Source organism: Haliotis cracherodii, unplaced genomic scaffold (assembly GCF_022045235.1).
Source record: "Haliotis cracherodii isolate W230 unplaced genomic scaffold, xgHalCrac1.p SCAF_4, whole genome shotgun sequence".
Lineage (NCBI taxonomy): Eukaryota > Metazoa > Mollusca > Gastropoda > Lepetellida > Haliotidae > Haliotis > Haliotis cracherodii.
In genome coordinates this window covers 37,052,234-37,073,184 of record NW_027266297.1, presented here as the reverse complement: position 1 = coordinate 37,073,184, position 20,951 = coordinate 37,052,234, and the positions used below count along the sequence as shown (strand labels likewise).

Below are 20,951 nucleotides of genomic sequence, written 5' to 3'. Positions count from 1 at the left end.
GCACATTTATTCCTGATAGAAAACTACACAGTACTATATAAAAATATCCCGATGTTTTCAATCATACCAAGGTTAAGACCAAAGCGAACATTTATAATTTTTCTTGAACTTACCTGAATTGCGTTATTGAAGGTGGTTTGCGTATCATGCTAGGAACCTTTTAATATTGTAACATTTGTGCAAATTCATTTCAATAATCATATCACCGATATCTTAATTTTAATTGTGTAAAAATTTGGGGGGTTTTATCAGTAAATAACAGCGCGATGGTAAATTATGAACCATTTCAGTAAATTTATTATCTAAACGTTAAACAGGAAAATAACCTAATTTTCGAGGTCATCATGTCGGTTGCAGAAATATGAACATTGGGGTTAATCTGACGTGTTATAAAATTTGCAGGAAACAATTAATGACATATAAATATTCACTAATCCTAATTTCAAGCGTTTTGATTGAATATTTACGATAAACAAAAATAAACAACCCGTGTCATGATGCTAAATCAAACATATGTCGCGCTTCCCCTGACCTCTGAATAACTCTTTGCTATTTCAATATCAACAAAGTTTACATTGCCTTTATAAATATGCCTTGGCGAAAGTTGACAATCTTCTCAATCGAAGGATGTTTTATTTGTCATTTTCCAATTAATATGACGAGAGAAAAACGACAATAAAGATCGTGAATTCTGATAGCAATAATTCAGTAAGTGCAAAGGTCACCGGATGTGATGTCACAGACAGGGGTTGTCTCCTGATAATTTATAGTACCAAAACAGTTACAGTAAATTATGAAATATTTCGCCTATCACATACAGCAAAAACATAAGTCATTACATAGTATCAGTAATCACCACTAATATGAAATAAAAATTTGACTTTGATGATGTAATTGGCGTATTATTTAATCCGTTTGACCTTGCATGCTCCCGTGACCCGGAAACGGTAGACGATAAATCAACATGCCACATGCAAGTTTCTCGGTATCCTTTATTTGAACTTTTGTTGATATTTAAGAATCACCATTCAATGTTACGGTGAATATAAATGAGTAGTTTCATATTTCTGCGATGTACACGCTGATAAGTTTCACTATTATAATTGTATCCCACACAATACGTCTATGGATATTGTCGATCAGCAATTTCAGATCAATCTCTACAACAGGTGCGCGAAAATGGGCTTGACAAAACGTGTTTCAAAATAACATACCTGCGTTGTTGAATATGATAGGATATATATAAGCAATAAAATGCTACATACATATTTTCGGTGTTAGTTCCACATTACATTTGGGACAGTTTTCCTTTCATAATACATTCATGGATTCTAGCATGATTTTAGAACAATGACCTTTATTAGTAACATTTAGTTCTTTTTTCGTAATATTTGACCTTTATTGTGTAATTTTGTCCTTTTTTTAATTTTGTATTTTTTAACCGAATGGCCGCCCATAATAGCCTTCACATGCAGTGGGTTTGTGTACAATATTTTTTAATGGACTGCTTTTGTCCTTACACAGACTACAGTGTTTTGTGACTTTAATTAGGTGCTAAAGCTCTCCTCTATACTAATGAACAAATCATTCATGCATAATTTGTCATTTTTTAGATGTTTCCTTCAAAGTTATTGTACATGGCAAGACCTTCTTCAGTTGCATGTCACCATGGCCCTTTCAATGTGTAAACTGTCCTCATAATGATAATAAAATTGTAGTTAAAAATACTGACTTTATGCCAAACATGTCAGAAGACATGTATGAGATCCTTACTTATGAAAACATAAAGTTTTCATTTCTCAAAATGGTCAACATGCAGATACAGGGAATGGAAACCCAGCCAAATACTGAATGAAGCACCCATAATATGTTAGAACACCCAGTTTCAGAAGTAAACAGGTCAGGCTTACAAAATAAAAGAATTGGTTCTTAGCCTTAAGAACATCACTGGCACTCTTGATTCGGTCAAACATCTGAACCTACAATAAACACTTTGATCATTGCATTATGAGTAGCTAACAATTTTGTAAAAGGTTATAAATAAATTCTTTGTGATTGTGACAGCACACAACCATTATTGTTTCAGTCCAAGGTAGTGGCAATGAACATTGGAAAGAAGAATGATCTGCTGTACATTAATGGGTAAGTTCAGTCAACAGATGTTTGTAGATTTCAATCAACAGCGAGTGACTTGGCTTAGCTCTGTTTTCATCAGAGCTTTGGGGTGGTGGGGTAGCCTAGTGGTTAAAGTGTTTGCTCGTCACGCCCAAGACCCGAGTTCGATTACCCACATGGGTACAATGTGTGAAGCCCATTCCTGGTGTCCCCGGCCGCGATATTGCTGGAATATTGCTAAAAGCGGTGTATAAACCATACCACACAGCCAGCAGCTTAATAAGAGTTGCGCCCCTTGGACATGCCAGAAACCTATGATTGTGGGTTCGAATCCTGGTTCGCCCCGATTATGTTTCTAGGTTTGTCAGCACCATACCCGTGCTCGTGGGTTTCACCGAAGTGGTAAACGTCTTAGACCTGCATCACTTCAGGCTTTCCTCCCACATTAAGCTGACACGCCGTGATATAACTGGAAAACTGTTAAAAGCGGCGTTAAACCAAACTCACTCACTAATAAGAGAAAAGCCTGAAGTTATGTAAGTCATAGATGTGAAGACCTCGGACCACAGCAGGGACAATTGTAGATATGATCACAGGGAGATCCACTACGGATAAGGGATGTAATTCTGCACACTCTGTGACAAATTACACAGGCAAGCCACCGGTGTTGATTACTTATTACACTTTAATGAGGAAGCCATTTATCACTGTTTCTGGTGGAAACTGTCTGCCACTAAGGAATCTATTACATACAGCAATCCAGGAAGAAATACACCCTCTCCTTGATTGGTTTTGAATCTCAGCAAATCAGCAACTTGCCTTTTTATTTTGACATTAATCTTTCAATAGGTTACAGTTCTTTTCAATAAATTGTAATAAATAACAAATAACATTGTTTTTTCTAACAGACTGAAATACTAACAGGGCTAAAATCTTTGTACATTCGGAAAATGTAATAGAGCAAATATCCAGGATTATTTTTATCTGTTGACATATTTAATATCCAGTCAGAAATATTTTAAAACCAACTGTTCAGCACTTGTTCAGCAATTTTTGATTGTACAAAGTTGATGGGCTTGTGTTGCCTCGGCGGTGTTCTATATCTTTGAGTGCCTGTGCTTCATGTGACCTGTGTCTGTCCAGGTACGACCACCCCCACATTCTGGCCGGCCAGGGGACGATGGGGCTGGAGATTGTGGAGCAGGTGCCTGACCTCGACGCCTGTATCATCCCTGTCGGAGGGGGTGGGCTCATTGCAGGGACAGCGCTGGCCATCAAGAGCCTTCATCCAAATGTGCAGATCATCGTGAGTTTAACAAACAATTTATGTAAATAGTTGTTCTAAGAATTGACTTCAATATATTTTTTTGCCTTTATGGCAGTATATATGTGAAAAACATGCTCACTGTATAAGTCAGCTTAGTGTGCACACTGTTATTTTACCTTTTATATCCCATAAACACAAAAATAAATTGAAGTCAATTCTTATAAATAAACACAACAATAACAGTTGCTTATGTAATCATTAACTCAAAACAAAATTGTAGACAAACAAAACGATAAACATTGTTTATCTAAAAAATACAACTGAAGCCCTGCCCACCCTTTTTTTACCAGCCAATCAGAAAACAGTAGTCATTTAGGGGGCGTGGCCTATTATTTTGTTCAAAGCCCCAAAGGCTTTGGAATCACTTGCAGTTTATTAATATGTCAATTAAAATCTAACTACAATTTATCTGAAATACATTTTTCTATTTTGGGGGAGGCAGGGGAGTTGCCCGAACGGTGTAAGTGTAGGAATCATTTTAAAAAGCAAATATATCAACAGGTTGGCTTTTATATTTTAAGAAACAGGTCTGTGTCAATGGATTTTCTTTACATCAGACCACAAACCTGCAATCTGGACACAGGAATACTAGTCTAGTGAAAACTTGTTAAATCAAAGTCCTCAAGATTATTGATCATATCGCAAGTTATCGGTTCTGCAAGACAAACATTGCTGATAGTTGTATTAAATCATAGTGAGGTGGATGTATCTCTTTCTGATAAACATTAAATGTTTGAGTTAACAAGCTTTCACTGTATGTATATTATCATGCTAGTATTTGTAATCTTCTTTATTTGAGGACTTGAAAACTAGTGCCCATTACTGTCTTTGATGTCTTTGACGTCCAGTTTCATAAGCAGTGATATTGGTTGAAAAGAAATAGAAAAAGAGAGCTCCCCCCAAAGAGTAGTGCTGTGGTTGTCCAGAGTACTTGGAGCTGACTTCTGAAATAATACTTTTTTCTTCTGAACTGTGAGTGTTTTGTAAACATGAATGTTGATAATAGAAGTTATCTCCCTTTCCAGGGTGTGGAATCTGAAAAATGTGCCAGTTTTGCAGCAGCTCTTAATGCAGGGAAGCCTGTCTACACTAAAATTACCTCCACCCTTGCTGATGGTTAGTGCACTGAGCAAGACAATGTCTTCCTTGATGAGTGACGGCATTGTTCATTTTCTTCTGGGCGGTCGGGTAGCCTAGTGGATAAAGCGTACATTCGTCATGCCGAAGACCCGTGTTCAAATCCCGACATGGGTACAATGTGTGAAGCCCATTTCTGGTGTCCCACGCCGTGATATTGCTGGAATATTGCTTGACGTGGCGTAAAACCATACTCACTCACTCTCTGTCTTCATTTCTTATAAATGGTGCACTATTCTAGCTATATGATGGCGGTCTGTAAATAATTGTGTCTGGTGATGATCTCACTCAATGTGACTGTGCCAGCACTTGACACTGCCCTTGCATGGCACATGGTGTAATGCTGATAGGTTCATGGATGTATTTACATGTTCCATGGACCCGTGAAGATCCGGGGTAGAATAGGTCATCAGCAACCCATGCTTGCCGTAAAAGGCGACTGTGTTTGTCGTAAGAGGCGACTAGCAGGATCAGGTGGTCAGGCTTGCTGACTTGGTTGAAACATGTCATCGTATCCAAGTATGGATCGATGCTCATGATGTCAATCACTGGATTGTCTTGCCGATTATTTGCAGACGGCCGTCCTATAGCTGGAATATTGCTGAGTGCGGCGTTAAACAACAAAGAAATAAACAAACATGTTTCATTGTTCATTTATTTTTATTTATTTAACTTCAGGTTAATGCTGTTGTTTACAGTCACGCCTTTTATATTTACATTGTTTTACAGTTATTTTGGTATGTTTATTGGACATATGTTATGTGATATTTCAGGTTTAGCAGTGCCAGAAGTTGGCGTTAATGCCTTTGTAACAGGGAAACCCCTCATCGACAAAATGGTTCAAGTCAAGTAAGTTTGAACACCGGATAGAAGTACAATTCACAATATATAAATTGAAAGTGATTCTGTGTCATTCGATTGGCTAACAAAGCAATTATTTTAACATTCCCATAAATAGAAAAAGTTTAGGCCAGGCCTACTGACAAACTACTGATTGGCTGATAATAGACATGATAGAATGTCTGATTCTGTATTGCCGTCTCCATTTTTGTGTGTGTGACTGATTAAATAAGCAGTCAGTGAGGTTATTATTGTCGACATATTAATTTATAAGAATTTACTTTATTGTTTTTTGCAGTTATGGAGTATAAATGTAAAACATGTTGTGCACACTTTGCATAAACATAGACTTACACAAAATGCTAGTCCTGCACCATGACCGTGGAATATATTTATTTTATGAAAAAATAATAATTTAGAAACGCATACAAAAGCAATTCTAGCCAGCTCAAGATAGCTCTATTCAACACTCTGAAATCAGCATAGGGAAATATTTTTTATTTTTAGAGTCAAGAAGGATATTGTGTAATATAAGATTTCAAAACTAAATGTTAGTCTAACAATAGGCACACTGTTTTTCATATTTATACCTCCATAAATGCAAAGTCAATTTTTAAATGAATATCATGATCAGCAATCGGAAACGTCAGTCGATGAACATTCACCATCCCACTAGCTCACACATACAGTGTGTGAATAATATTTTACTGCAATATCCTGGCCGACTGTAAGTAGGAAGTCTGGACCAGACAAACCACTGACCAGCCATGAAACAGGGCCCATGTTAGAATGGGACCCCATCACTCTGTTGTTGGTTGTAAGAGGCCACATCAATGGCGTGTTAAGGCTGTGACTTGGCTGATCATAATTCCCCAATGGCGTGAATCATGGATCATGGTTTTAGATATTGATGAGTATGGCCTGATATTTGTATTGCAAATTATGGCAATAATGATTCATGTATTGTGATACGTACCACAATATGATACATGTGTTATTTCAACTATAATTTGTTATGAACTGAATGAAAATAATTCCATGCATCAGACTTCCCCCACACAATTTTTGTTGGATGTTGCTACGGTGCCAATGGTTGGTTGGTTGGTTGTTTTATGCCACACTCAGCAATATTCCAGCAGTCTGTTAATAATCGTGTCTGGACCAGAGTGAGTGAATGAGTTGGGTTTTTAACGCCGCTTTTAACAGTATTCCAGTTATATCATGGCGTGTCAGCTTAATGTGGGAGGAAAGCCCCGAAATGATGCAGGTCTCGGGGCGAACCGGGATTCGAACCCACAATCATAGGTTTCTGGTGTGCCCAAGGGACGCAACTCTGCACAACATAACATGAGAAACAAACTGTTGAAATGCACAGTAAGACCTGTCGGGGACTGTTCCAGAGAGGAGAACATTGCTATTGCCATCCTGCGTCTGATTGAGCTGGAGAAGGCAGTGGTTGAAGGGGCCGGAGCGACAGGGCTTGCAGCCATTGTTGAGGGACTGCTTCCAGAACTGGCTGGCAAAAAGTATGTCTGTAGTTTCTGATAAAAATTCAAAATCGGTAACTTAATGTTTATAGTCGAATTCAAAATCTGTTGCTCATAAATATATAGCTTTTCATGTAGTTTTATAAATAGCAGGTAATCAATGTTTATGATTATTGTGTTTTTTTTCTATTCTAAATAAATTTCCCACAAAGAAGTATTTCAGTTTGTAATTTGAAGAATATATGTGTTTAAAAAGTAAAGATAGTATTTGAGATCAGTTTCTTAATTTCTAGATGCTCATATAGTTTTTAAATATGCTCGTTATTAATATTTTAGAAGCATTGATGTTGAATGGCTGATAAGAAAGCTCACCTGGATCAACATCTGATCTTTACAAAGAGAGGTTTCTAATCGGAATATAAGATAAGATCTGATTTCAATGAGATTGCAGTTACACAAAAATAATTATTTGTTCTCAAGGTTCTTTTCATCAAGTGAGGATGAAGTGTGTTTGTTTCATTCCCTTGTTATTGTATTCCCTAGAGTGGTTGTGGCCCTTTGTGGTGGAAACATAGACACAACGGCTCTGGGACGGGTCATAGAGAGGGGCCTTGCTGCAGATGGAAGATTGGTCCGATTTGTCGTCACGGTTACCGACAGACCTGGAGGCATAGCAGAGCTAACCCGTATTATAGCAGACAAGGGAGTCAGGTAGGGTTAAGTTTCAGAATTTTCGTAACCTGTCGATGTGTCCAAATGTTCACTCACTAGTTAAACAGTATGTTTACTTCATGAATATTCTCTACCAATTCATCACTAAATTATACATTGTGTTAATCATGAAGGTATTTTTTTAGAAGTCTTTTTTAAAAACATTTCTAATTAAGTCTAATTACCCAGAAAATATATAAGGCAGTGTTAAAGAAACTTGAGGACAAGTATCATTTTTATTCAGTGTTATGCTGAAAAACATAATTTTTTACTTATCCTGCATTCACTGCTTACCTTGCGACAAAAAAAAACTGGGACAGCTAACCGGCGATGGTCCTTGGGTGAATGGCTCTGTTCGTAATCCCACTTTTACATCCCCCGTCGCTGTCCCTGTGACCTCACGTGACCAAAGGTCAACTCTTCACATCACTGCCTGTCGCGACATAGCTAGGACGTTTCCAGCGGAGCTCTCGTTTTTTGGATTTATTTAGACCTTCTAATTCTTCTACCATTCTAAAATTCTTCTGCGATGGGTGATGTATACATTTCATATTACTTTCAACATGTTGTGAAGTTGTATTTGATGTTTTGAGGCGGGAAAAAAAGACGTGTCTTTTTTGCTTTTCCCGCCACGTGCTATCTGTTCCCCGCCATTTTGAATTGTGTTACAATTGTTTGCTTGGCAAAGGTAGTCAATTGTTTACAATTATCGGCTAGGTATGTATAACATATTTCATATGTTGTTTTAAATACTACTAGCCTTGGCGGTTCATTGAGTTGCGTATATTCAAGCATTTATACACTTTCAACTCGTTCAAAATTTGCCGAGAAATTATCTACGGCAGTAAATTCCAGTCCCGTTTTCTTCCAGTATATTATTGCGTAACTTATGCTTGCGCGTTGTACTAATTGTCGTGGAAAAAAATCTATTCAAGATCCTCACCCACGTTGTTTGTCGTGTACACAAATTTGTGCACCAAATTCTAAATGTGTTTTTTGTATAAACCTCTCTCCAACGAGTTTCGCGAGGTATAGGCAAGTTACTCACAAACATATTTTACAGCAATCACGTCTTGAGAAAAGGAAAATGTCTTTATCGCTATCGCGAATGAGCGATGGACAGGATTCGATCAATACGACGCAACCTTTATCTATGAGGGATAATAGGTCGGCCGTAACTGTCACCGCAGAGGTGCACATGCCACCGGAATCTTCTCTCCCGGAGAATGTTGGGCGTATTATAATTGCACCTAATTTGCAGTCTTTGGAGAATTCTACATCTGTTACGGCTGCAGACAGTGCGCCAGCGTCTCAAGATGCGTTGTCGGGGGTAGCGCCAAGCCAAGCTAGACTCAGGTCTCCATTGAGCATTGCGCCTCATATGCCTGCGCCAAGCGCAGCCAAGCCCTACTACACAAGCGCTTCTACAGGGACATCAGCCCCAGGGCTATCAGCGTATGATATTACGCAAGCAGCGCACGATCAGCTTAGCGCTGTACCAACGTTCCCAGCGCAGGCGCCTATGCCAATTCCAAACACTAATTGGATGCAAAATTTTCTACAGTCAATGTGGCAGCAGTCTATGACACAACTGTATCCTGCGCCTACGCCTATGTCTACGTCTATGCCTACGCCTATGCCTATGTATCAGACACCTGCATCAAATACATCTACAGCACATATTTTACCGCCTACTCCAGTGACTAATGTGTATAACACTCCTATTATGAGTCATAATACAGTACATTCTTCGTTGAGTAGTACCAGTACACCTGCTCGTACTTGGACATCAACTCATGATTCCTTGTCACCAGGCAGTTCATCTAAGCCCTCGGTCAGAGGTAATATTGCACATCGGAGTAGAAGTCGTTCACCATCAAGACGTACACATCAACGTCGTTCTGATTCATCAGATGGTTCTAATGATGAGGAGGGAGATTCCGCGAACGAATGGAATACTCACCTTAGCCTGGCTCAAGTACCTGATTGGGTAGCTGACCGCCTCATTTCAGTACCTTCCCCGGGTAGTGGGGTGGATAAAAAAGATACTATTTGGACACATCCCACGTCGATTCCGATTGACCCTATGATGTCAGATATGATTAGATCTTTGGATGAGGACTTCTCCAGGCTGACACTTACGCCGTCATTCAGACCTCCCAGATTTAGGAAAGATGAATTTCCTATACATGGCTTTGAGGCAGCAAACCAGGCACATAGTTTGGATGAGGATATACAGAGAATGACAGGCTCGTCAAGGCCTACCACTCTTAAGGTTCAGGATACCAGAGTTGCGTTTATTGAAACAGAAATCCGAAGGGTATTAAAACCTTTAGCAGCATTAGCATCGTCTACTCGGGCGGTAGAGCAGGATCTGTCAGAGGATAATCCTAACCGACTAGATCACCTCCAAACTATAGTTGATTTTCAACAGCGTCAGATTGACCATATAAGGAATCATCTTAAAGCTGCGTTGGCAGAAATAACTGTCACTCGGAGATTGGGTTATTTAGCCTTATCTACTTGGGACTCAGAGTTTAAACGCAGATTGCTACGTCAACCCTGGTCTTCATCATCTCTGTTCAACGAACAGATTTCAGACACACACGCCAAGGTTTCCAGTTACGCTAGGGATGAAACAGCACTCAAGGCTTTGGAGCATGTTTCTCAAAATTTCTCCCAGCGATCAGGTAAGTCAGGCAACTACAGGCCTAGACGTGAGTCGCTTAAGGAAGGACAGGTGCAAGATTCTTTTCGTGGCAAAGGGCGTGGCAGAGGAAAACCCCAGGGTTCTTATCAATCCCGACGTGGTAAATACCACAGTCAGGGAGGTGAAAGGAGGGGCAAACATTGAAATGTTAGACAGTCACGACTGGGATCTCCTACCCCCAGTCGTCCCAATTGTCAATACCCCCGTAGGCGGGAGACTAAATTTGTTTTGGAAGAACTGGAGCATCCTCAGGGACGATTATGTTCTCAACATTCTACGCCACGGTTACCAACTAGACATAGAGGTTTTTCCTCCGTTGACCACGGCACCCATTCCGGGGAATTATCCAAGGAAGCAACATGTCCTTTTAAAGGCCAACATAGACTTACTATTGGAGAAAAGAGCCGTAGAGATTATACACAGCCCAGCGTTAACTCCAGGATTTTATTCTCACATCTTCCTGGTACCCAAGAAGGGCTCAGACAAGATGAGAATGATACACAATCTCTCTGTTTTCAACGAGCTCTATCTGAAGCGTCCACCCTATTTCCGCCTCATTACATTGAGAATACTCAGAACCAGCATAAAAGCGTTCGATTCCTTGATCAGTATCGATCTACAGGATGCATATCTGCACATACCGATTCATCCCAAAGATCGCAGATTCCTCAGGTTCCAGTTCAATGGGGTCCACTACCAGTGGGCAGTACTCCCATTTGGCATTTCAGTGGCCCCGTGGCTATTTACGCGAATAATGAAGCCCATAACTGTGTTTCTACAGCTGAGGAACATTTGGTTCCAGTCGTACATAGACGACTGTCTCCTGTGTCATCAACACACACTGATGTTAGTATGCCACCGGGAATTCACCAGAAGACTACTATATCAACTGGGTTGGATAGTCAACGAGGTGAAATCGGAGTTAACTCCATCTTTTCGACTCCAGTTCATAGGAGGACTATTTCAAACAGATCAGAACCTCCTGTCGGTCTCCAGGGACAGATGGCACAAGATTTTACGCCTCCTGTCACCTGCTCTTTGTCAACCACGCACACTTCACCAATGGCAAGTGTTGCTAGGGTTACTCACCTCAGCCCAGGACCTAACCAACAGAGGCCGATTACAGTTACGCCCAATACAACAATTCCTGAATCCCTACATCAGGAGTCAGGATCCACTCAGGGCCATCATGCTACCAACGCATTTGAGACCTTATCTCCGTTGGTGGACGATAGAGTCGAATGTCTTAGGAGGAATCTCTTTATCAGGGTTGTCCCCGAATCTACACCTATTCGCAGACGCCTCCCTTCAGGGGTGGGGTGCTCATCTACAAGACCAGACAGTCTCAGGGCTATGGTCAAGCGCTCATCGGAAATGGCACATAAACAATCTGGAGTTGGAAGCCGTAATCCTAGCCATATCCCATTGGCAGAATCAACTACAATCAACCCAACTCTCCATATCCACAGACAACAGCACTGTGGTGTGGTGCCTGCGCAATCAGGGAACAACACACTCCAACTCGCTACTGCAACAGACATTCAGGTTTTTCCATTTAGTGGATCGGCTGCAACTACAGTTCATAGTTCAGCACATCCCCGGATGTCGAAACATTCTGGCCGATGCTCTATCACGACCAGACAGGGTAGCACCCACCGAGTGGAAACTTCACACAGAAGCATTCCAAATATTGGTTTGGAAGTTCGGGCAACCAAACATCGACCTGTTTGCAACTTGCCAAAACCATCAACTTTTGACATATGTCTCCCCGTTACCAGATCCGAGGGCTTGGGCGGTGGACGCATTCAGCATTCCTTGGGAAGGACTAAAGGCGTATGCATTTCCGCCACCAGTTCTACTTCCCAGGGTAATACAAAAGATCCAAGAGACAAGAACACTTGCTCTGACTTTGGTCGCGCCCTGGTGGCCAGCGAGAGGGTGGTTCGTCGAGCTCAGGAAGCTAGCAGGAAACGACCCACTACCCCTTCCACAGTGGTCCAACCTACTTATCCACCCTCACAGCAAATTGCCTCATCCAACACCAGACAGATTTCGTCTGCACGGTTGGTTCGTCTTAAAAAGGCATTAAGTGCAAAAGGCTATTCGGCTCGGGCAGCAAAAGCTATAACCTTAGCTCATCGTCCCTCTACTAGAAGCCTTTACGATGATAAGTGGGTATCGTTTGAAACTTTTTGCAAGGCAAAAGGTCAAGATCCTACCACAGCGTCACCTCAGTTTTTAGCTGAATACCTCCTACATCTGCGTACCCAGAGACACTTGAAAGGTAGCACCATTACCACGTACTTGGTTGCACTTAACTCAGTGTTGGCCGTTCCGGATAATCGTAAGATTACTAAGATCCCGGAACTACAGGCCTTATTACGCTCATTTAGGCTTGAGGATCAGAAGACCAAGTTCCGCCCACCTGCATGGGATCTGAACGTGGTACTTCGAGGTTTGCGAGGACCCCCATTTGAGCCCCTCAATGCATCCTCCTTTTATGACCTCACCAAGAAAACAATGTTTCTCTTGGCATTAGCCACAGCGGCACGGGTGAGCGAATTACATGCAATCGACATTACCCGGGTTCGTTTTGAGCATGGGACGCACGGAACGGTACATCTAGGGTTGTGCTGGGATTTTATTGCCAAAAATCAATTACCAGGCCAACCTGATCGTTCCTTCACCATTCCACCAATCTCGACGGTTGTGGGCAGTGAGGATGAGGGTGAACTTCTATTATGTCCAGTACGGGCACTGCGAATTTTCATCCGCCGTTCCAAGACTAGGCGTGGTTCGAGGAAGCGGTTATTTATACCCGTATCTACTACATCCACGACCGAGGTCAGTCGCAACACCATATCCTTATGGTTACGCGCAGTCATCCTTCAGGCCTATTCGATCGCCAATTTGGATCCACCAAGAACGAATAATCCTCATGAGATCAGGGCATTAGCCTCTACCATGGCCTTACACAGCAATTGTACTATTAAGACAATCATGGAAGGATGTTTTTGGAGGTCTGACACAGTTTTCGCTAGTCATTATCTTCGAGATGTGACTCTCGAGGACATTGAAGGTGTACGGAGTTTTGGGCCGTTGGTTGTAGCTCAGCAAGTTACCAACCCTCGACGCAAATAATGTACGCACCCTATACAGAGCCTTTTCATGTTTGGTGTAATCGATCAGATTTCGCCAGGGGAAGACAAGTTTTTGTCAGCAGGGCTATAATTATATAGTAAGTAAAGATTTGGCTGAGCAGCTCATTGTCTTTATTACTAAAATGTATAGGGAACTATTCTTTAATTCCCATGTGCAATTGTTTGCCACATTGTAATACCCTACCGTATTAGCGTTTTCTCTCAACTTTTCCGCTTAACGGTTTACTGACCACTCTGTGTCATGTTGTCAGGGTGTGAATTATCGAGGTTTCTGTATTGAGGATTTCCCACCTCCATACCGTCCGATACAGATGCATTAAGGAGTAATGCAGGATAAGTAAAAAATTTAGTAAAATCTAAATATTTTTTACATTTGTATACTTATCCTGCATTACTACGTTTAAGGCCCACCCGTCGCAGACTTGCCTCCCCACTTTGGCTTCAGAAACCTCAAAAGTATGTTTTTTAAGCTCGGGCGACAGGCAGTGATGTGAAGAGTTGACCTTTGGTCACGTGAGGTCACAGGGACAGCGACGGGGGATGTAAAAGTGGGATTACGAACAGAGCCATTCACCCAAGGACCATCGCCGGTTAGCTGTCCCAGTTTTTTTTTGTCGCAAGGTAAGCAGTGAATGCATTAAGGAGTAATGCAGGATAAGTATACAAATGTAAAAAATATTTAGATTTTACTAATTTTCTCTTTTTCATACTCATTTGGCTAGTTGTTTTCCTCATGTGGCTACTTGTTTTATCTAAATTTTTATAGAAATTTATGTTTCTTTTATTCTTCTATATCTATATGAAAAACCAATTTGTTATAGTATCAAGGACATATTCCATGAGAGAGCTTGGCTGAAAAGTGATGTCTTTGCAGTGCAGGTAAGTTCAGAATCAAGGTAAATTCTGAAACATGGAATCCAGCAAACTATTTTCATTGTATTTTGCCCAACTAGTGATAATATACATATAAACAATACACATCCAGAAATCTTGATGCAATGACAGCTTATATAGGCCTGGACTACATCGATGAAAATACTCCTGAAGTAAATCACCTAGATATATGGTGGTGGCACGTGGTCCTGTGCACAGCACACAGGTCACAAATCAGGTGATCCTTGGATGGGTGACCGCGTTTTGGCAGCTCGGCTCCTGAGAGTTTCTAGGGCTCCGGTCCTGCCCCACACTGAAGCACATGTAACAAGTGTGGCATCTCCTTGGGCAAGTGACTTTGATCAAAATGTGCTTCTGTTCACCCAGCAGTGAATGGGTACCCGGTAGGATGAGATGGCAATGTGGTTGTTAACCTTCTAGCTTCTAACAGACAGCTTGATCCAGTGACCGGGGTAATAACAGCGCTTTGAGCATGCCCCTGAGTGGTGTGGATATATTAGCAATATAAATAGCCTTTTTTTCATTTTGTTAGTATTTAGTAAAAATACTTCGCAATCAACAAAATAATTCCTTGAGTGTCATGTAAAAATCTGGTTCATTGACGGCACTGACAGGTAATCTCTAATTTCCACTAGGGTATATATAAAACTTTAAAATGACATGCTATGATATAACTGAAATACTGTTCAAGGAGGCATTATAACAAACTCACATTAGATGTTCCCTTATTTCTTTCTATGAGTCTATATTTAACAGAATGTTGTGGAACACAACTGTAATCTCGCCTGATGTTGCCAGGTGACAACAGAATGTGTGCACAACTATACGTGTGAAAACTGAAAATACAAATTAAGTGACCTCACAAATACTACTAATAAGGCTATTTCTATTGTGCACTATTCCACATCACTTGGGACCATGCTTAATTCACCTATAAACCTACTGGCTGTTTGTGTAATTCGATATGGAGTTTTTGAAATTGTGGTAACACCTCGCAGGAGGGCTTACAACGATTGTAACACCTCGCAAAAGGGCTTACAACGATTGTAACACCTCGCAGGAGGGCTTACAACGATTGTAACACCTCGCAGAAGGGCTTACAATCATTATAACTTCCGTTCAGATTGTAACCTGTAATGAAATGTAAAATCAAATGACAAATGTTTTCTTTTTATTCCCGAGGATTGAACTTGCAACTTTCGTATCTGTAGCCCAGTGAGTGTACCACAAGGCTACAGAGGTGTTGATAAGCAGCACTGCTTTTTAGAATGTCCTTTTCAAGATCGGTACGCCAGAAACAGGCTGTACAATGAATGGGTGTCAGTCAAAGCAAAACGTGTAATAGTCTCAGCCTTCGAGACGCACGTGCAGATTTCGTGCCATTGTGAGACGCATGTGCAGATTTCGCACCGTTGCGAAACCCACGTGCTGAGGTCACCGGTTTCATTGAACCGAGTTCACGACTGCAGGCGATATTTCATCTCCGATACAGATTATACATTTGAGAGTTTTTATTACAGTTATTTCATTAGAAAGGTTGCCTATGCGATGAGTTGGTTTATAAGTTGGACAAACCATGTCTCCTCGAGATTACTAGACATATTAAACCCTCACATTCGGGAACGTCTTTCATGTGAGGGTTTACAATCTCCAGTAATCCCTCGGAGACATGGTTTCTCCTACACATAATGCATAGCTGAGTCGTATCTTACATATGCTTTCAGGTGAAGTGCGTTGTTGAAACACGCGACGCTGATCACACCAAGGAGTTAGAGCAACTTCTACGATCTCACTACAGCTATGTAGCGTGGGGACCGATCTACTTCTAATCTGTACTACAGCCCAACCTTATAGTATATCAGTGTAGTAAGGGCTGGGACAGGTAACCCGCATACTTGGATCGGGTGGGTACTGAGTAGGACCCGGGTACCCACAGGACTACCCGGACCTGTGGTTAGTCATGTCCTATTGTTTCATGACAAAAAATATTGAAAACTCTATGGTTACACTACAAGTCACTAATATTTGCATTTATATGTTTGAAAAAAGATAAAACTTTTGTCAACTTCAGTGTATGCATGACCAGAACGTTTTACATGTGTATCTAACTTTTCTAATCAGACAGTTTTTACCTATCTTTTGAGACATACAGCAGGTAGCCGGGTAGGGTCGGGTGATAGTAGGGTGGGTACCCAGTTAGTAAATTTGAACTCGTCCCAGCCCTACGATGTAGCATCAACACCAACGATACAGTATATTAATGTAGCACTGAAATCAAACTTACAGTGTATCATTGTAGCATTGAGACTTACTAACCATATGGTATATCAATGTAGCACCGAGACCAATCTTACAGTATATCAATGTAGCATTGACACTTACCAAGCATATGGTATATCATTGTAGCACCGAGACCAGGAAGGAGGGTGCTCACACTTCAAGTTTGAAGTAATCACAATATACATTCAGAAAATGTCCCCCTGAAAAGTAACACTGCTTGCAGTATAACAGTATGTATCACCCTATCAATTCTACACAGTGCTACATTGTGTCATTGTGTTGTGGATTGTACTCAGTAAAACAAAGGTTTGTCTACAGGCTCAGTACAATGTTACACATCATATGCGTGTAAAATAGCTCACTTATCTCACTCAACCAGTACATCAACGACTAATTGTCTGTTGTTTAACGCTGCACTCAGCAATATTCCAGCTATATGACTGCGGCCTGTAAGTAATCAAGTCTGGTCCAGACAATCCAGGGATTGACATCATGAGCATCGATCCACGCAAGTGGGATATGACGACGTGCATCAACAAGGTCAGCGAAGCTAACCACCCGATCCCATTGTTGCCTCTCATGGCAAGCATAGTTGCCTCCTACGACAAACATGGGTTGCTGAAGACCTCTTCTCATCACGGATCTTCACGGGTCAGTTAACACATGCATTTGTGTGAAGGATTTTCAATGTGTATCCTGGTGTTTGTTGTTTAATGCAGCACTCAGCAATACTCCAGCTATGTGACGGCCTGTTAGTATCAAGTCTGGACCAGATAAACCAGTTTGTATTGTGAGCAATGTCTCATGCCCTAATGGTTACCACTCAATCCATTTTGTCGTATCTTTCGACAAGCATAGGTTGATCCAACCCCAAATCCCTACAGGGTTGTCTTGCAGTGATCAAGGCAAATGCTTCCAATTAATATTTACACAAATACATGACAGTTGTAAATTTACGTATCTAAATGATTGTTGTGGTAACAAGAAGAAGGAAGAACAATTTCAACCTATATTTCATATATAACATGACATGCCCTTTCATTGTAAGAATGTTTTATTTTGTTAGCACATTAGTGCGTGTCATTGATGTATACCACTCCACCTTTGATTGGGGTATGCTTTGTCTCTCCATCATGCACAGAACTGATTCTCCTAAAATGTGTATATTCAAATCGAATGACATATCTGATTATTCCTTTCAAAAGTTGAGTGGTTTATGTTGTAACTTGTGGCAGCTAATCTGACTTCACCGTAATGTCTACCCACGGATGTATATACAATTCTATATACGTCCTTGGTCTACCTCAAATAGGGAAACTGTTGCGCTGAGGGAGCTAATCTGACTTCACCGTAATGTCTACCTCACCTAGTGAAACTGTTGTGCTGAGGGAGCAGGTCAAAGGTTGGATGACTGATTTTCACACGCATACCAAAACCAAAGAAATGATGAGTCGAGTTGATGTTTATTGATGAACTGTACAAATTCTAAAACTTTGTTTTGTTGTATTGAAAATAGACAGACCTCTTCAACCCCCTGCCACCTAAATGAAGGTATTAAGACTCTAATCCAATTTCAGAACGATTTCCCCAAGTTATACAAAGCTATAAAGAATGTGGTACATTTCTATCAGAAGTATGTTGCGTGAAGTGTTTCATGTTGCCAATGGGGCGTACGGGTAGCCTAGTGGTTGAAGCGTTGGCTCTTCATGCTGAAGACCCAGGGCCGATTCCCCACATGGGTACAATGTGTGAAGCCCATTTTCCGATGTGCCCCGGCATGATATTGCTGTTATATTGCTAAAGTGGGGTAAAACCATACTCACTCATAGTGCTAGTGTCTGACAGTAGGTATTAGATGCAGACAATAAAGCTGTGGCACTTCACATTCAGAATCTCATATTGCAATATAAGCTCATTGTTTCTCCAGCCATGCATCTGCACAAAAATCCTACATGAAAACGTTGTACTTATGTTTTAGTATGGAAAAATACCAATCTCATTAAAATCAGATCTTACTTCTCGCTATCGCTAAACAAGGATCTGAGGAGATCTCATTACGGGTCACATCAGAACGACCTTTCATCCAACCAATCAGAGCGTCGCTTACCAGATCATGAAAGTGACAGTCGGAATGTGTTTTCTAATCATGCAACCACGAAATATTCAACACGGGGTATTCCAAACGACAATTATTGGTTTAATGGTTATATCCATTACAATCTAGGCCATCTATAAACCATTCCAGAATGTTCTTCTTTATATCAGCTATAAATATTTTAATCGAGAATAGGTCAAAATATGTTTGTAACTAGTTTTGTAAAGCTCGAGAAAGCTGCCTTCTGATTGCTAATGTAGATTTCTTGTCAGTCATTTCATTGGTCAGTCAAAATTCGCGAAAGGTCGTTCTGACGTGACTCGTAATGGGATGTCCTCAGATCTTTGTTTAGCGGTAGCGAAAACTAAGATCTGATTTTAATGAGATTGGGAAAAATACTTTCTTGAACTTGCATAATGCACAATTTTGTACTTTAGATCTGCTATGTACACCAATCATTATCCGGGAATGATTTGGTTTATTTGTTCTTGATATATTAACAGTGCTACGTATCCATATTCTCCTTCCTATGCATGATCCTTAAAACCATGTTCATGCTGTCTGAAGACTGTATAAGATGGGTGTATTTAACCTTGCACAATATCAGTGAAACATGGAGGATATAGTCTTGTACTCCATGTCCGGTGAGTTTCAATGGAAACGTGTAGAAATAGAAGTACTTAACATGTGTGGCAGTCATATTTACACACTATTGTGGTTTTGAGTTTCTTGTACATTATAATAATGAGTATTAATAATGCATTGGATTCCATACACAAGTGCATGCTGAAAGCGATACACTGTTATTGCCCAGTAGATCAGTGTGCTCTTAAATGTCGTTCTCAGCTCCCTGGAGATCCATATGATGACAGATCAAGGCAGTATTGACTACACTCTGGGTCAATTGGCAGTCCCAAACACTTTCTCAATATGCAAATATTATAATGTAGATTTGTCTTACAGGAAATGATTTTATCTTGACTGCACAGAAACTGTCTCGGCTGGTTCTCTGGGTCAAAGGCAGGGTTTTTTTGGTATGTAAATAATATAATGTAGATTTGTCTTACAGGAAATGATTTTATCTTGACTGCACAGAAACTGTCTCGGTTTGTTCTCTGGGTCAAAGGCAGGTTTTTTTTTGTTATGTAAATACTTTAATGTTGATTTGTCTTACAGGAAATGATTTTATCTTGACTGCACAGAAACTGTCTCGGCTGGTTCTCTGGGTCATGTTATGTAAATACTATAATGTAGATTTGTCTTACAGTTGACTACAAAGGAACAATGTTTCGGCTATTAGTCCCCAGTTAGTAGTTCTATCCACTTTTTCGGTATGCAAATGTCATAATGTAGATTTGTCCCCCAAGCAACGATTTTACCTTGACTGCACAGAAACAATGTCTCTTCGCACAGGAAACCAATTACAACATCAAGACTAGAAATTGTTAATAGATCATGGAGCACAGTCCATCCTAACTAAACTGCCGGGTAAAAGAAGATATACTCCCATATGTGATGGTGGCTCAACACAGCGTTAGAAATTGGTGCTAGTCCTGTAGCCCTTGACAAACTGCCCAGTTAGTTAAGGTATCATAAGGACTACTAGAAATTTGCTGTTTTTAAGGGTTTTGCTATATGTTATCATTAAAAGGACTAGTGGACAAAACTGTTTGTTTCACCCGCTGCTAAACATCAAACAAACAAGAAATGGTTATTCGATGGTGAATGTATTTAATACGGGTATCATAGTTGTGTTTTAGATTTAAAGTTTGCAGTGCTGCAGTGACTTTTTCAGCCCAGTAACACTTTGATAATGTTTGTAATTCTTTTGGTCAAATCCAGTCCAAGAGCATACTTTCTTTTGGCCTGCAGTTTAGTTACAATTATCATTGACATTGTTGCATCTGGTAACAGATAGATCAAGTTGGCATGGAAGGATGGTATCATCCAGCAGAGCAGGAGCATTTGCAGACAGTGATTCATCTTAAGGCGTTTATTTATAACAAAATTTCACTGCTGCATGATCTGTTATTTATCTGCATTACAGTATTATAGTATTTATAAGTATATTTTTAGTTTCAAATATTATTTACAGAAGACATGCATGACAGTTATGACAAATCAGTTTGATGATTTCTACAACTCTGTAAAGTGTTGAAATAAAAAATATATAAAAATGTCAAATGTGATTTTA

General features: G+C 40.4%; 2 protein-coding genes across 2 annotated transcripts in view; both read left to right on the top strand.

The window, feature by feature from the left end:
- The window catches only part of LOC139478484 (L-threonine ammonia-lyase-like), a 34,882-nt gene extending 13,982 nt beyond the window's left edge, over positions 1–20,900 (top strand). Inside the window, exons 6-13 of the mRNA XM_071260969.1 lie at positions 2,087–2,142; positions 3,259–3,421; positions 4,468–4,558; positions 5,353–5,428; positions 6,820–6,945; positions 7,450–7,617; positions 14,310–14,367; positions 16,107–20,900. Of these exons, the coding sequence (XP_071117070.1) occupies positions 2,087–2,142; positions 3,259–3,421; positions 4,468–4,558; positions 5,353–5,428; positions 6,820–6,945; positions 7,450–7,617; positions 14,310–14,367; positions 16,107–16,211 (843 nt within the window). The 3' untranslated portion in view covers positions 16,212–20,900. The remainder of the gene's footprint in view (positions 1–2,086; positions 2,143–3,258; positions 3,422–4,467; positions 4,559–5,352; positions 5,429–6,819; positions 6,946–7,449; positions 7,618–14,309; positions 14,368–16,106) is intronic.
- Positions 11,930–13,949, top strand: LOC139478278 (uncharacterized). Its single transcript, XM_071260693.1, has one exon. The coding sequence runs from the start codon at positions 11,930–11,932 to the stop codon at positions 13,466–13,468; it is 1,539 nt and encodes a 512-aa protein (XP_071116794.1). The 3' UTR covers positions 13,469–13,949.
- Positions 20,901–20,951: the final 51 nt, after the last annotated feature.